The 17,675-nt window shown below is 41.6% G+C and overlaps 1 protein-coding gene across 5 annotated transcripts in view; it reads left to right on the top strand.

The window, feature by feature from the left end:
- ARNT2 (aryl hydrocarbon receptor nuclear translocator 2) overlaps positions 1–17,675 on the top strand; it is a 107,388-nt gene that overhangs the window by 50,056 nt on the left and 39,657 nt on the right. For all 5 annotated transcript variants that reach the window (XM_080395351.1, XM_080395352.1, XM_080395350.1 and 2 more), the window contains 3 exons: positions 11,179–11,281; positions 13,263–13,328; positions 13,789–13,874. In XM_080395351.1, the coding sequence (XP_080251477.1) occupies positions 11,179–11,281; positions 13,263–13,328; positions 13,789–13,874 (255 nt within the window). The remainder of the gene's footprint in view (positions 1–11,178; positions 11,282–13,262; positions 13,329–13,788; positions 13,875–17,675) is intronic.

The following is a 17,675-nucleotide window of genomic DNA, read 5'->3' as shown; positions in this document are numbered from 1 at the left end:
AGTAACTGTTTCTGGGGTTTTCCATCCTTTTTCTAGTTATAGAAAGTCTGCTCTGTCTTTTGAGGAGCTCTTTGTGTCTTGGATCACTGGCAGGCCTTAGTATAGTTTTCTCCAGCTCAGGCTTGCCTTCAAACACATCTGATAATTGTAACAGAAGTGCTACCCCAACTGACCAGCTCATTGAACCATGAACTTGGTGATATTTATTTGTTTAGTGACTGAGCCTGTAAGAACCTGCGGAGATCAGAATGTGGCTGTCAGGACTTATACAAACCTATAGCAAGATAAAGCTGCTGCTGCTGAAGTTTAAATGGGCGATGCACGGATGAAAAAACAGGATCATCATCCTGCTTTACAGATAGGGAACTGGAAATGGAGATAGATGCTGTTGTATTTATGTCTGGGGAGAGCTTGCACATCTGTGTGGGTTTCTATAAGCTGTTTTATTTAGTATGCTGAATGTTTCCCATACATAAGATAACTATTGTGGAGAATTGAAAATACATTTAGTCCTTAAAATGTTTTGGTTTGTTGGTTTTTTTTAATAACTTAAGTTTCAACATGTGCTTTGAATTATTCGCTTGGGGTTTTAAGTCCCGTTTTTCCAGGTCCATCAGCAGAGAGATCTGCATGTGATCTGTAACGCTATCCCTTCAGATAGTCCCTTAAAATTAACTCAATAGCAAGGTTCAAAAGCCCACATAGTTTCCTTTTTAATTTAATTAAAAAGATGCATATTTGCCCAACGCTGTGGAGAATTACTTGATGCGGACTGGTTAGTCAAACTTGAAGGCAGGCACAGCAGAGACCTTTTGGCCTCATGAGCTTTTGTAAGAACAAGTTGTATTAAGCAAACAGCTGTGTAACGTGAGGGGTTTCTTATTGAAAAACAAGAGGGGGTGAGAAAGCTTTTCAATTATCCCTTTGTGGGTCACTGTCTCCAGTTGGTAAGTACGGGACAGACAGATATTTAAAAATAGCTTGGAAAATAGCTACATTTCAATTGCATTACTTTTATTTTTTTTTTTTAACTTTGCTGTTGATTGGATCGACTCTTCATTCTATTGTAAGAATGTCATAACTTGACTCTAATGCTTATACAACGCCTTTTGCAATTAGATGATGTAAACCTTAACATATTTAGAGAGGTTCAAATAGTCCCCCAGAGAAGCTAGGCTAGCGAGGAGAGTGAGCTTTGATGGTTTATATTTATAATCATAGAATCATAGAATGGTTTGGGTCAGAAGGGACCTTAAAGACCATCTAGTTCCAACCCCCCCGCCACGGGCAGGGACCCCTCCCAGCAGCCCAGGTTGCTCCCAGCCCCGTCCAGCCTGGCCTTGGGCACTGCCAGGGATGGGGCATCCACAGCTGCTCTGGGCAGCCTGGGCCAGCGCCTCGCCACCCTCACAGGGAAGAATTTCTTTGTAAGAGCTAACCTAAATCTGCCCTCTTTCAGTTTAAAGCCATTCCCTCCTGTCCTGCCACTACCTGCCCTTGTAAGAAGCCCCTCTCCAGCTCTCTTACAGGCCCCTTTAGGTACTGGAAGGTGATGTAAGGTCTCCCCAGAGCCTTTGCTTCTCCAGGCTGAAGAAGCCCAACTCTCTCAGCCTGTCTTCATGGGAAAGGTGCTCTGATCATCTTTGTGGCTCTCCTCTGGACTGATTCAAACAGGTCCATGTCTTTTTTTATGCTGGGGGTCTCCCGAGCTGGATGCAGCACTCCAGGTGGGGTGTCATGAGAGCAGAGGTGGTGATAGTGGGGGAATCGCCTCCCTTGCCCTGCTGGTCGTGCTTTTTTGATGCAGCCCAGGGTATGGTTGGCTTTCTGAGCTGCAGGTGCACATTGCTGGGTCATGTTGGGTTGACCATGGTGGGGTCAGCCAGCGCTCCCAAGTCCTCCTCCTCAGGGCTGCTCTCAGTCCATTCTCTACCCAGTCTGTATTTGTGCTTGGGATTGCCCTGACCCAGGCGTGGGACCTTGCACTTGGCCTTGCTGAACTTCATGGGGTTCACACGGGCCCACCTCTCAAGGCTGTCTAGGTCCCTCTGGATAATGTCCCCTCCCTCCAGTGTGTTGACTGCACTGCATGGCTTGGTGTCATCAGCAAACTTGCTGAGGGTGCACTCAGTCCCACTGTCCACATCACTGACAAAGATGGTGAACAGCGCTGGACCCAATACCAGCCCCTGAGGAACACCACTCATCTCCACTTGGACACCCACATTAGTGGAACATTAGTCATCGTTATGGGACAGGTAGTTCAGGAATGTTTTTCATGAGTGGAGAGGGGAAAATGAGCAATAGAGAGCATGTCCTGGTTCTAAGTAGCATCGTGAAAGTGGAGTATTTGATTCAAGTGAGATTTCTTTTCCTTATTTGGACTGATTTGTTTCAGGTTCTACGCTGATACATCAAGAGGTTATCACTGGATATAAAGAAAGATGAATCAGCAACCTAGCCTATAGTCTTCTTTTGGAAGCATAATCATGTTTATTTCTCTTTTAAGCTGATTATTCCCTGATAAGCATAGAGTTGTCATGAGATCTTTATGGACTTTCTGAGAATCACTATGGATTATGTTATCGAGAATTTTTATCTACAGCTCTGCTCTGCTGAGAACTCATATTGCTTATTCAAGCGTGGACCCTGTTCTGGCTGCACCTCCGCTGCTGGTTGACCGCAGGCAAGAGAAGTCTTTCCTTTGGGCTTTAGTGCCCTCATCTTTGAAATAAGAGTGAAGGTGTGGATCTCCTCTCAACGTCGCTTTAGTAGCTGCGGATAAGTACATGATCGGAGCCAGTTATTTATTTTGTTTACTGATATATTTATCAGTGTATTAGCGATGCTTTGTCACGTAGCGTGTACGGTGGGGTAGGGATACAGTGCTGTTTCCTGCTGCATGATAAAACAAACACACGAGCACAGTGAAGCCCCAGCCTGCGAGAGCTATAGCAGTCTCGTAACATTTGGGTGGAAGGCACTGCCAACTTTGGAGCGAGAGCGATTGCATTTTATCCCTGCCATTCCGCAAGCTTCTTGGTTGATATGTATGCAGTATAATGACAGCTGGGAAGTCCTGTGTGGTCCCTGATTTTGTTCCAGGTTGTGTGAGGCTGACTGATTATACAGTTGTACTGTATTTTCAAGGGGTATTGGTATACCAGTGTCCCCGTGGCTTTGCTCTTCTGGAGAAGCTGGGCCAGGGCACAAAACCCTAGAAGGCAGAGGACAGAGGTGTAAATGTTGGCTTGCTGTACAGCCTTGTGGGGCTCCTGGGGGGAGGTCCCAGCCTGTTCTGTACAGTCAGACCAGCTGGGAAGCAAGGGTTGGGTGTGCATGGGGAGACCTTGCTCCCACCCACAGTGCTACCTCCCTCAAAGTCCTACTGACCCATGCCTTGGAAGATTTAGTAGGATTGTGATTTTAATATCAGGAAATTTAGATTGCATTGACCATCTACAAACAATCAAACATGTTCTCCCCTGCCATGTCCTAAGCTTCCTGTAAGCCGGGGGTGGAAGCTGTGACTGTGGTCCATAAAGGCTATGATACCAGTAAGCGATGACCTGTGCTACCAGACACCTTCCAGGCAGAACCCAGGGGCTCCTGCACCCACAGGGGAGACGGTCTGAAGATCAGACCCTTTCCACATGTGAATTAAAACTTTCCACATGTGTATTAAAACTATATGTACACCCCTAACAATGCAGCAATGGTACTTATTTTGCATGAATCCGAAGTATGAAAGAGAAAGCCTGCTGCCTGCTATGAGCCCATCTGCTCTGCATCATTGCAAGCCCTGGCAGCAGTCCCACGTGGCGGTGCTGCGTCTGATGCAGAGGAAGGCAAATGTGCGAGGAGTGCCAGCGCCTGCACGCTGGGGTTGTTTGTGAATGAGCAGGGTTCTTTGGTGAATGAGTTAAGCATCACGAGTTAGCAAATCTGTTCTCTAAAAACAACCTCATCAGGCTTGTACTTTCTAGAGCTGTACATTCTTCGTGGCCTCTCAATGTGTTTTGAATGTTATCAAGAATTGGTGTCTTTTTTTGTTGTAGATTTAAAAGGCCATTAACTGCGCAGCAAATATGAACTAGCAGTGATAAAATAAACACCAGGTTAGCGGGCGTTGCCTGAGAGCACTGCACTGTAACCTCTGGTGTGAGCAGGAGAGGCACGCTGTAAACTCAGTGCTGATTTTGGGTGCACAGTGTAACTGGTGCCAGTCATGTGTTTCTGCCCTTATTTTGTAGTCTGAAGTTAGGATGGTCTCAAGTCCACTTATGTTTTGAGTGTCCAGGCTATTCTCAGTGCTCCCGTGTTTGCTTTCCCCTCAGTGAGAGGCCAGAGAGATGCATTTTTTGTGGGTACAGTTTTATTACGATTGTAGTCTTTGGTGCATTAACTCCACACAGTTCCTGCCTCTGTGTTGTGATGCTGAAGAGATGCTCTGTTTGTAGAGGATACATGGAGGACCAGCAGCACATCTCTGCACTGTGGTAGTTGTGCTCGGTCCCCTGAGCCCCATGGTAAATACCTTGTCATTTCGAGGGCAGGCGCTTGGGCTTTCAGGACAGGGACTGTGTACTCTAACATGTGTATGTACATGGTAGATATGTCAGTGCTTTTATGACCGTTACCTTCATCTAAATAATAAACCCCAGAATGCTGAGAGAATACCTGTGTGACCAGGATTTTTTTATTTTTTTTTAATGTGTATAATGGTTTATTTGTATATTGCAAGCTGCCTCTGGTTTATGTAAATGTGAGTTCCTGGAAAGAGAGCCTTCAAATACTGTGCGTGCATCACAGTTTTGATTCTTAATGTGTTCTTAGATCATCTGTAAGTTTTTTTGGTGGGATCCACAGGGTGAATGTGTGTATTTATTAAATGCAGTAGAGCTTACAGCAGTTGCAGAGCTGCATTAAACATGAGAGAAAATGGTAACCCTTACAATTGCAAGGGTATGAATTTTTAAAGGTTTTTATTTTTTTTTAATTGTCGAATTAATGCAGAATAATTGCTTTGCTCTGCCATGAGATTATCAAGAGTAATTTCATATAAATTGATGAAATTCAGGCTACTTAATCTTCTTATTAAAGACATTTTGTTTATGTATTCATAATGCATCCATTGTTTCCAAGAGGAACTCTGTTAGCTGAGTACCTTAGTGGCTGTAAAGCTGAATGTTCAGCTGTAGTCAGTGTATATATGTAAACTGATAAAAGAAAAATTTTTAAAAAGATGTTTTGCTTTGTTTTCTGGAAGTTGATTGTTTATCCCAAGCAGCTGCCTGTGTCTTCTATCTGTACAAACTGTTGTGGAGTCAGTGTCCAACCACTAATGCTGTCTTCATGCGCATCTTTCATATGCCAGGATACAGTAACAGAGTTGGGTTTTTGATGCTGCACTCATGAGTGATAGACTTCTCTGTGCTGCCCCCTTACAAATGATAAATATTTTGCTTGCAGTGTTGCGCTTCTGTGTGATGGATGGGTACCTAGTAGTTTTAGTTGAGAACACACAACTTTAAGCTGATATCTACCGCTTATTTCTAAAGACTTAATGTACTAATAAAGACTAAGCATCACCATAGAAGAAGTCCTTTGTTCTCTGACCCGTAAGTTTGAGGGTCAGCTTACATTTGGAACTGTGTCCAGAAGCATCGGTATCTTGATCGTTACTTTGTTTTTATTTTTAATTATTTCCTCTTGTTTTCCTGCATCCCTCTCTTGCTCTTTCCATTTTTATAGTAAGATAAAGATGTGTTTAGTTTTCAGAAGAATTTCTGGGTGCTGTATTCCTGTGTTCTGTTTGTCTTCCGTGAGTAGCCTGGGGAGTACACTTAATGAGCACAAAGTCATCTTTTGTTATCTTGTCCAAACCAAACTTGGTATATCCTCTATTTTATTTTGCCTGGAAAGAAATATGTAGACAATCCGGTGGCTGACAATGATTATGAAATACCTGACTAGTCCTTTGTAAGACAAGACTCTATCATCTACAGCACAAAGTTTGCTGGGTTGCTGAAGGTATTGAGAGCAAGGGACACTCCATATATTAATGCAGACTGTTTCCTTATCAGGTCCAAGATTCTGTTCAAGATAGCAGTCCATCTACTGATAAGTTAGAGGGAAGTGGAAAATTCTGTCATGTACTTTGCCAACAGTATTTTTGTGTGCTTGAGGCAAAAACAGATTTCTTCTGATCTTTGTAAGCAGGTAGTAGTCTTTTGTTGCTCTAAAAGGTTATTTTTCATGCTGCAAACTGGATGTGAATACCATATTATTGTTTTTAGAGACAGCCATTTCAACTTACACTGAAATTTTTGCAGAATACCCTCCTTTCTGACTAGAGACTGTAGGATTCTTAGGAACTTGAAATCCAGCAGAGAAAGCATTTGTAGTAAAATTAGGTGTTGAAGCTTATGAAGTTCTGAATCCACAAAAAAAAAAAGAAACACAACAAAAAAAAAACCCAAAAAACCCCCCAAAACCAAAAAAAAACCTGAAAAAGTAACAATGAACAGACTGTGTTTGATTACCAGACTATAAACCTTAGCATGCAGTGCTTAAACGTGGAGGAACGAATTTTCTAACAGGCTGGTGCTATTGTGTAAAGATGGATTTGAGCCAAACTCCCAGATTTGAAACCCCATGAACTTCAGTAGGCCCAGGCCAGTCCTTGGCTTACGTTCATCTCAAACATTGCAAGCACAGAAAAGGTATTTGAACATTCACGGTAGGAACTGGAGATCCAGAACAGGAAGGTTTGTGCATAATCCATTCACTATTTGCACACACAAGGGGTGTATCTGTGCCAATGCGAACATTTGTCCCCTTGATCATTATAAGAAAGTTTTTAGAGCATCTTTGAAAAGATGCTGCAGCATAACACAAGGGGAATGTTTCTGGCTTGTATCCTCAGTACTGGAATCTGTTGCTAACTAATCTTTTTACTGGGAAGACCTTTATATGACTTCTGTAGTGTTACCCAAATAATGAGTCACTTGCACACTGTCCTCACCTCTGTGGTCCCAGGTTCCTGGGTCATGTGGTTGATTCCTGCTCAGAGGACTAGTTTATTGCAGGTTTAAGCAATACTGCCTTCTGGATGGGGACTGTAGTGGGTAGATTTCAACAAATTATCAATTATACCCGGACCAACCGGAGAGATTTGTGTGCTGGTTTTAATAAGCATTGTACTCATTTATTTGCTTTCTCTTTTGCAGCAGAGTAAATTCTGGTTTCCTCTGAGTTGTGCAGCTGCTGTAAATGGTAATAAGACAGCAGTGTCAGTCACAGTAGTGCTGTGATGGAGATACACATCCTACGCTTGCTGTATCTGAAGGTTGTGTCTGGAGCTGGAGAGGGGAAAAGTTTAACGTGAAGGTGGACTACTTGCAATTACCAGTTTATGGGGAAGCTCATAAGGGATCCAGCTGGCGGTGGCACTGGGTTGTTAAAACTGTTCTTCTGAAGAAACTAGAAGAAATTTAAAAAATGTACATGTGCGCTATTCAGTTAACAGAATTTGTCAGAGCATCCTAGAATATTTCTTATTAATAAGAACATAATTGCCAACTTTAATATTGGATGTACTTTGTATGTGTTTCCTGTGGAGAAACCTAACTGAGCAGTTATCACCGAGGTAGCAGTACCAGTGTAAAAGATGCAGGAACACATGGAGATATGAATATTTTATGGTTCTGTGATGGAGCTCTCATCAGAGCATGCCACTGCCTTGAACTGAGCTGTCCATAGGACACGTTGTGATTTATGCCAGTTTGCTTGGACCGCAGCATGGGGCCTGCCAAGGTCCATCGCATGAGCAGCTGCAGTGAACTATAGTTGATATCAAAGCAGGTAAAAGATAATTTTGCAGTTCCATGCTGGCAGAAGCAGAGTGGTGTGGGTCCATTCCCTTCTCAGTCAGCTGTGGAGTGGCAGGGAGCCTAGGAGAAATGGCTGGGACTTTTGTCTTGAGACCAGGTGACATTGTATTGTCACCGTTGCAGATTGTCACAGCAATAAGAAGTCACGACAAACACTGGGGTACAACTCCAGCATGTCCTGACTTCACTGTGTCCTGTCTCTTTGCCTTCTTTGGAATTACCTGGTAAAAGCTAAGTGCTTGTAAGTCTAGGTCTAGAAATTAAGAGGGTTTTTCGAGCAGTTAGGGTGCAAATAAAACGTGGTAACACTGTATCCAGATGGCCATCATGAAATAGGAGAGCTCTGCAGAGAAAACCCTTAGTGGTGTCTGTGCAGTAACCGCAGGCAGGCACAGGGTGCAAGAGAAAGCTCTCGGTGGTGTGTGCAATACTGCAGCAGACACAGGGTGCAAGAATGTAGTATAACGCTGTTCCTTTCCCAAAGCTAGCTTCTACCTGTGCTGCGTGGCTGCATTGGTTGCGTGCAGATCTCACAGTGGGTTTCTTCCCAGTTTACTCTCCCAGATATGCTCTGCACACCTGGCAACACCGGTATTATTAACTTCAAAGCTCCAACAAGCCCTGGTATGCTGGGTCTTAGGAGATCCCTCTTACGCCAGGGAGTGCACAGATGAGCATGTTTGAGATAAATTGAAAGCTTTATCCTTAGTCTAGTCACCTATAATTCTTCCTCGTTTTAATATAATTTGATTGTAAGTGTTTAATAGTATGAGACACAAGCTGCTTGTTCTTTATCAAAATCTGCACTATATTGTTAGAGCTCTGCAAGGTTAATACACACATGACTGACTATTGAAACAAGCTGTTGAGAGCACTTTGTCATAATATCTGTGCACCACACGTTTCTCTGACTCATACCCCCGCATACCCCCTGCAGTGATTTTGTAAGTCAGGGCAAAATTTAGACTATTTGTTATCTGGTACATATTTCTAAGACATTGCCAAACAAAAAGCTATATTTAAAAACTATGACTTTTGTTGTCGGGGGTTCCAGACATGCCAAAGGAACATGTGTCAGCAGTTTTAGGCTTAGCAACCACATAGTTGTGAAGTATACTTATTTTTATAGATGCTCTTGAATGATAAAAAATGAGAAATTTCTATGAGCTGTTTGACTTACATTTACTGTCACTGCTTTTGGATTGTTTGTGTCACTTCAAGAATTTAAATTGGGATGCAAAAAAATAAAAGTGCACAGAAAATGACTTTTCTTTTGATGATGTGTATGACAAAGTTATTGTGTCCAAAGCGAAAAATGCCTTTAATAGTTTGATTTGTCTTGATGCTCAATATGAACAGCCATTGGGTCCTGAACATATATTCTGTCTTTATTTGCTTCATCATGTGTTGCCTTCATTTGTGAGTCTGTTTGCCTCCTGTGTAATGATATTCCATTTCTCTAAATTGGTGGGGAAATAGACCGTGGCTTTACCTGTAGAAAATGAGACTGAGAGAGACCCTTGGATGCAGGGGAGGGAGGTGGATTTGAAGCTTAGATCCATCCTACATCATAGGGTCAGCATAAACTGAGCTGGGAAATACAGTGGTATGAGTGCTGGTAGCGCAGTGCTTTGAATTGAAGCATCTTTAGGAATTTGTCCTCGGCTTGCTAACAACTTAACCATCTGAGATATATCTATACCTTGGAGCTATACCAAATGGTATCTAACCTTCTGTTGACAAGGATGGCTTTCCTCCAGAAGTAATCTTGAGTATACCTTAAGAATAAAATGCTGCTGCCTAGTTCCTTATCTAAAGTAATAATCTTTAAACTGTTTTGTAAGTTATTTTATTCCCATTCATGGATGGAGGTAAATATTTTTCAGTTAAAGTACTTCTGAAATTAACGTTTGGCAGTAGGATTATTTCATGCTTCATTTTTGGACAGAAAGTTGTGAGTAAATCTGGTGAGGGAGGCCTTGAATGTGTTCTGTGTTATTTCTTCAGTTTAGTATAGACAGAGTACAGTATCATATTTTGCTGTAGACTTGTCTAGTTATATCATAGTAAAGACTTGGCTTATATAGTTTCAGTTACTGAAAGACACTCACCTTTAAACATGTAGGTTTGCTCATGGTCTTGTGTCATCAGCGCTGGTAGCTGTCATTTAATTGTCGGGCAGCTGTTCCACTGCATTTCTCTTGCCCACTGTCACATTTGTGGCTGTATCCAGCCCTGAAGCACTGTGGATCTGGGCCAGTTATTCATTTTTAGTCTGTGTTACTAAGGCACAAGATTTTATAGTCATCTGTTAGCAACCGAGCTGTAGATGCCAAAGTCCATTCTTAGTTCTTTGGTGCGAAACAGTAGGATTCTAGGTGATACCCTGTACCGCATCACCACTGATCTGAACCTCTCTGTGGTAATCACTGCCTTGTGTTTTGTCTCAGGAGAATGGGAAGATTATTGTGTTACCACCTTGCTACCTTTGTTTTTTAATAAAGACCTCCCCCAGCTTACTGCTGTAGTGTCAGCTCAGTGCTCTGTTGAGATGACTTGGTAGCTGTCATCCCTTTTCAATGCTTTGTCAGTGGGCTGAGATCCTGAGGTTTGTAGTCAGCTTATGCTGGTCAGCAGGGTCCAGCCACGGACCTTGCATAGACTCATGTTGCTTGTGGTGAGTCAGATCATCTCCCTGATCCGGCTGAAAATTAACTTTAAAAATAGCCCGATATGTCAGGTTTTTATCCACTCTGAAAGTGCGTCACCACAAGTGCTGTTGTGACATAACCTGTATCTTATCATCAAGGAGAAAATCTTGATCTTTTGTGTTCCTCACCATCACTGCAGTTCTGAATATGTGAGGTGGTGGTATGGTGGAAGCGTTCTGGATAGGCATAAAGGCAGAGGGGATGAGGGGCAGCTGTCAGGGGAATGATGCATGTTGCTTTATCCACAGTTCTGGTAAAGAGTGGAACGAGCAGATCGAGTCAAAAATGCTTGCTGTCATTCTCTGCCTCCAGACGTTTGACCCTGCCTTGGAAGTTGGTCTTGGGCCAACCAAGAAAAGAGCCATCACTGTTGTGACTCAGTCAGCTTCGCTGAAGTCATTAGTTAAGCCAGCACATAACCTGTGTGAGACCATGGTCAAGATTTTTTGATGGTGTTTTTCCCCCAACTGGGCTGATGACATTTAGCTTATGAACTTACTGTCGTCTCAGTTCATAGTAAATGGAATTAAACTTATGTACTGAACATCAGTTGCTCTCCCTGGCTTTTCTAGGACGAATCCTGGACTTGAAGACTGGAACAGTAAAGAAAGAGGGTCAGCAGTCTTCAATGAGAATGTGCATGGGATCAAGGCGCTCTTTCATTTGCAGGATGAGGTATTATCCTTTACCTTGTATTCCTGTGATGGTTCCAGTCCTGTCTCAGATTAGACTTCAGACACCTTATTGCACTAATTTTACCTTGCTTAGGAAACAAAGCTGTAATGACACACTCCCATTAAGCATTTCCAAAGATCTTCCTTTTGGAACTGGAGTAAAACTGAAACTTGTCTTCCTTTAATGACAAAACAACACCTCATCTGTGTGTTGCAGTTATTTTTATCAGTGTGGGGTGTAGGATGCTTTCCCCAGAGAACTTCATGACAACTTCACCCCTGGAATGTAAGCCATTGTCTCTTCTAGTCAAATTGTTCGAATCAATACTTTGGGAACAAAGCTTTCACAAGTGTAACGAAGGACCAACTCTTGTGTATTTTTTCAGCAAACCAATAATACTAAAAGAATCTTGAAGACAAACAGGAATTCAGCTACAAACTTGCCAGCTATGTAGGAATTAACCTAAGCCTGGTATGAATTAACCAGATGTCAGCTGGTTGATGCTAGATAAATGAGTAATTGTTAGAGGGTTTTTATTTTGCAATTTTCCAACTTCTCCTGCATTGCTTGGACTGCTTTAAAGAGATTTGCCAGCCCAGTTCTTCTGACTGGGGCTTGTGGGCACTTCTGTTGTTCGAGTGCTAATGGGATAAAATGCCTGTTGCTATTGCAATAAATTTCTGTCTGTGTGGTTAGGGAGGGAAAGTACACAATTGCATCTGCAGCCTATATCCAGTATATATGCTGAAAACAGATGATGCAAATTTGTTATGGAATGAAACATGCAAAGCAAAATATTTCACACATTAAAACAGATGCCTGTTCTTAGGTTATGTGGTGGATTTTCTTCCATTCATGTGAGGAGGCTGAATGTATGGCTCTTGGGTGCCTTTGTAAGGGGTTTATATACTTCATACCTGCAAGATCAGAATTCAGAGCTATATAGTGTCTTTCCCCCCCTTAACTGGGGGGAAAGAAACACAGGCTGGCAGAGCTGGGAACATTGCTTTCTCTTCCTCCAAGCTGCACACAGTGATCATGTGAGGACTTCTTTGTGCGAAGGGAACAAGGCCAAATGTCCTGTTTACAGTTGTGCCCCAGCTTTTAAAACAACAGTTCAGATTGCAGTTATTCCCTAGCACCCTGATTCTGTAAACTCCAGTGCACGAGAGTAATTTTATGCATGCCAGTAGCTCCATTGTTTTTGTAATTCTAAATCTTATTTTAATTGTTCATTCCTTCTCCTTGGCAGTGACCGGTAGAAAAAAAAAAAACAACAAACTTGTGGGAAGAATGAGCATCAAATAATGTGAACTTTCCTTGTGATTACTTCTTTCATTGTTATTGTTCTTTTTTCCATTAAAAATGAACTGGTTTTACCCTTCAAACTATTTACTCAGCTTCAAATGGATTGTTAAAATTATGCAGTTCAGCATAGTTAGAAATATCACAAAATATACATGGACAAGTGTTAAACAAAGTTACTTGACAGTGTAAATAGTCTGTGGTTGTAAACATTAGATTAGTATCTACTAACATAGTAGCTGGTGTATGGCAGTCAAAATGCTCTGTCCCAGGGAGCTACTGAAACACTGAGGTTGATTTGTGTGGATATCTGGGGGCTTGACTTACATTCTTCTCTAGTTTTCACCCTTGTTTTATAGTATTTTGAAGTGTATCTATTCTTTAGCCATTCTTGGAATATCTATTTCAAATAGTCTTTAGGTTGGGGGTGTGCAGGAGGGAATCCTTTTGTAGTCTTTTCTATTTTTCTTTATAAAGACAATATTTGTACCACACTCAAAAAGCTCAGTCTGTGAAAGCTTCGAGTTCTAAGAAAACATGAATCTGTGACTTTCTATCAGAAATAAGTATCCATTATTGTCTACTTATATATGCTAATAAACACCTTAAAATGCATGTTCATCTTGAGTATTTAGATTTCTTTTTTGAGCCCTTTCAAATATTAATTTACTTCTAGGTGTGGAAATGCTCCTCTGGATCATTTACCTCTGAACAGAATAACCACCATGAGAAAAAGATACAGGTACTTTTACTTAATTTAGCGCAACAGTTAGTTGCCATAAGCACTCTTACTTTCCACTGGGCTAAGCTCACTCAAGGAGTACTACTGGACAAACATCTGTGTTAGCACACGGTGTCACACAGCACTGAGTTTCAAGAGAGAACTTGCCACTAAATTCAGCTGTGGTGGAGTCACCGGATCTTTTTGTAAACCTTGCACAAGTCTCTTGACTTCTTTGTCTTAACCAGCTCCATGTCTGAAATAAGCTTCGGTATCTTTCTCAGAGAAATATTATGGAAAACAGGTATGGCTTGAATAGCGTTGTAATGGAGCTGACATCGTACAGAACTCTACGCTGGTGGTGGGTTTTTTCTAACATAACTTGCAAATACCAGGAAATCATTAGTAGTTGTAGTTTAAAAGCATAAAGCTCTTCTGAAAGTCAGTCAACATAATACTTCTGTGTTTCCTTTCCATTTAGGAATGGCCTTGGCCCAGTAAAAGAAGGCGAAGCACAGTATGCTGTTGTCCATTGCACTGGCTATATCAAGGCCTGGCCACCAGCAGGTATGTATCTGTCTGATCTCGTTGAAGGTGGTGTGTACCACACTGTCTTCAAGACAATTGAAAACCTGGCTCAGGTTCCTTTGCTGGTACAAAACCAGGCTGAATTTTAGTGGGGTAACCAATTCAGTCTCGTCTTGAGAAGATTTGATATCAAGAAAGCAACTGCTGTTACTCACTCAGAGCCTCCCCATTTTTCCATGTGAAACCCTTCTCAGTTTCATTGGCACAGAGGAACTGTAGGAATTGTCAGTAATGCAGGATTCCAGCAACTGGGACCAAAAGTTTTCAGTCCGATGAATGAACATAAAAATGGCCTAATTTTAAGAAGGTAGATACAAAGCATTTAGAAACATAGGACAGTGCTTTTACATTTAGGTGCTGAATTGCAAGCACCTATGTATGAAGATGTGTAATTTCTGTTTAGGTGCATAGGTCTTCACGGTGGGTGGCGTTAGTGGAGAATGTTCAGTGTTTGTGATAAATTCTGTTTTGAGGGTGTTTTTCTGGGAAACAACTCTTGGCATGTTTCTTTGAACTACAGAGGAAAACATTTACCTACAGTAACTCAGTATTACATATGGGAATATTTACCTTTGAAAAATTAAAAGAGGAGGCAGTGGAGCTCATCCAGACATCATCATGAACTGGGTTAGTTGACCTTGGCGCTTGCAGTAGTTGAAGAGACTGTTTGCAATATGACAGCGCCTGCTGGCATGAATCAAACCATGAGTTGTCCTGCCCTTTTGTGGTCTTACACCGCAAGCATAAATCACATTTGTCCGGGGATTATGAATGCTAAGAGCTGGTTTGCACCAAGTTTGTGCAGTGGTGTGCAGATGTGAACTACTTCTTGATTTCCTGCTGAACTGCAGTTTCAGAAGAGGAGGAAAACCTCCCCTCTTGTTGCTAATAGGATTTAGTAGTCTTCAGTGTGCTGTAGGAGTCAAAATGTTTCAGTGTCATTTCTGTCTCAAAAGAGTGAGAGCACAGTGTGTAAATTGCTCTATGAAAATGAAAGGGTTTGGGGTTTTTTTTTCTTCCACAAAGAGATTAACTTTTCTATCAGTAATTCCAAATGTAGTCGAATTCAGCCTTGATGTACGGGATGTTTCTTCAGGAAGGTGCAGGTCAAACGGGGTTTCTTTCAGCTCCTTGCTTAGCTTGAATGAAAAGCTTGCTGCGTGTTGTGGGATGTTTAAAGAGATCGGATGCTTCAGGGGTGTATGTTGCTAATGCAGAGCTGCAAACACATGAACTCATATCGGTGCCAGGTTACAATGTCAGCAGTGTACAACTTCCAGCTGCCATTTCTGTAGGGGAGCAGGCACGGCAGTGCAGGAGCATGGGATGAAAAAGGTTTTCTGGATCTTTGAGTACCCATTTGCCAGGTATCATATTGTGAGTTCCAGTTCACGTCAGCGAGGTGTTTTGCCCATCTCCAGCTCTTCCAAATCCCCACTGCTCTTCCATGCTTAACAAACTTTTTAATTTCCAATCCTCATTAGTTTATGGGAAGTTTATGCCAGTGTATTCTTGGTTTTATTTCACTGAAGATCGAACAGGAGTTTTCCTGCTTTGTGTCTCTGTCGCTCTGCAGTGTTCTGGTGCATTTCCAGAAGGGTGTCATATCCTGTCAGCCTTGACTTTGCACAGTTAAACCAGCCCTTTTCCTCTAATCTCCATTCTCACAATGCATTCTCTTCTTTATCCTTGTGTCTTTTCTCTGCACTTGTTTGTGTTTTCATTAACTTTTCAAAATGTGGGTTACTGGCACTATAAACTCTTGTTCCAGATGAGATTGTAGTGATGTATAATGAAAATGGTATTTCCTATCTTGGCTGGTAGCATCTGATATGGCATGCTTCTCTTTTGTATAGTGCATCCTGCTGACATCCTAAATTGCCTGATATATATACCAGGCTGCCTTTTTCTCAGTTGTCAACTCCAGATCTTCCAGTTCATAGCAAAAATAGCTTTGAATTGGTGTGATCTTTCAATTAGTAATATGAGGTTTCATCCCTTTTTTTTTTTTGCTGTAGTTTGTGACTGTTATTAGTCCCCAAGTGCATGCTTATGCATTTAGTAATGTTGAATTTCATCCCATTTCTGTTACTCCACTCCTCAAAACCATATGGCCCTCCCTTATGATATCCCAGTGCTTCTCCACAAGGTTAATGCCTCCGAACTATAGCGTAATCCTAAGGGATATTTTCGATTTTGACAGCCTCATGTGGAATTTCAATAGTCTTTTCTGTTACCATCCAAATTGTTACTCATAATAGTCATGCCTGACTGCCTTTTTCAGGCCAGATAGTACTGAATTGGGGCCCCTTCTATGAGTGTTTATTTGCCCTCCCAGTTTTCCCCACTTTGTGTTGGTGATTGTTGTGTATCCATTGACTTGTGGAGTTGAATGGGAATATCCGTGGGCTGAATTAGTCCCCAGTACATTTGGGTAAGTCAATGGCGACATCGCTGCATTTTTTTTCTCATTTCCAGTGGTATATTCAACCATAATCTGCAAAGCAAATGGAATAGCTGCAGCAGTAATTGAATTTGCTAAGGCTTTTCTACCCTGTAATAAAATTACTTTTGTTCAAATCAGAGAGGAGCAAGCCCCTGACCTTTGCATCATCTCTGGGTTCTTGGGAATAAATGGGTTTGTGCTAAATCACAGCTGTTTAAAAATTTAGCTATTGAAAAGATCATTTGCATTTATATTTCAGTTGCCAAGTGGACACTCTAATATAAACTCCATATCCTTTTCTTTTAGAGCATGCACTGTGGCATGTGCATTATAGAACTTATATGCAACATATAAAACATACTTTCATAAATGAAATAACAATTAATTAGCAAATGCACTTAATCTGTACCTAATGTGATTTGTTTAACAGGTGGTATTTTTTCTTTTGGGGTTGTATTGCATTGTCTGTGGCCAATGTGTTCATTTTTTTAGTCCCACACTGATTATAACACAATCAGTATTGATACAGAAGTACAAGCACTGCTCTTTGATCATTATTAGTGTGATAGACTATTGGGTTTGACAACGCTGCTGCTGTGAGTCATCTATGCTAAATCTCTTCAGTAATTTAAGGACTTTAAACAGGTGAAAACAAACTACAGACAGCTGGTATCAGCATGGTGGCATATTTTAAGGACTGGATTGTGGTTTTTTCAGAGATCTAAAGTAGAAGGCAAATTCTGTTATGGCTCAGGTCTGTGGTTAGCATGAAAACACTGTTGCACATCTAGCTTGCCTTTTTTTTGGCCCCTTTTTCACTGAGAAATGGGAGAGGAAACACAGGAAGCATCATGCCTCATCCTCCGTTCAGGCTGTTTGTTAATGGTCTGTTCATTTTCCTCCATTATGCCGGCAAGAGAAGGGTAAAACTAAGCTCAAGTCCAAAGCTCGGCACGTGATACCCACACACTTACATCCCTATAAATTACATGTTGGCCTCAAATAATTGGGGTAAACTTTTGTAGAAGTCAAAGGAGTCAGATATTCCAGATCGACATTCCAACCAGCTACATTGCATGTTAGATTAAATAATGACAGTGTAGTGTTGGATTATTTTGAATGAGGTAAAAAGACCCCTTGTTTGAAACTGGCTGAGCACCAATTCCAGCTTTTGTCCCACTGTTCCCGGCGAAGCAGCACAGCTGGAAGAATTTGTGATCCTTAGCCTAGGCAATTCTTCACGTTCCATAACCAGTCACAAAACTAAGAAATGCTGACCTTCTCCTGCTCATTCAATTTTCAACTTCAGCAAGATTTGCTTTTCTTCTGTTTTT

Source organism: Falco punctatus (genome assembly GCF_963210335.1).
Source record: "Falco punctatus genome assembly, chromosome: 7".
NCBI classification, from domain to species: domain Eukaryota; kingdom Metazoa; phylum Chordata; class Aves; order Falconiformes; family Falconidae; genus Falco; species Falco punctatus.
Note: the sequence above shows the minus strand (reverse complement) of the source record. Positions and strands in the feature narration are given on the sequence as shown.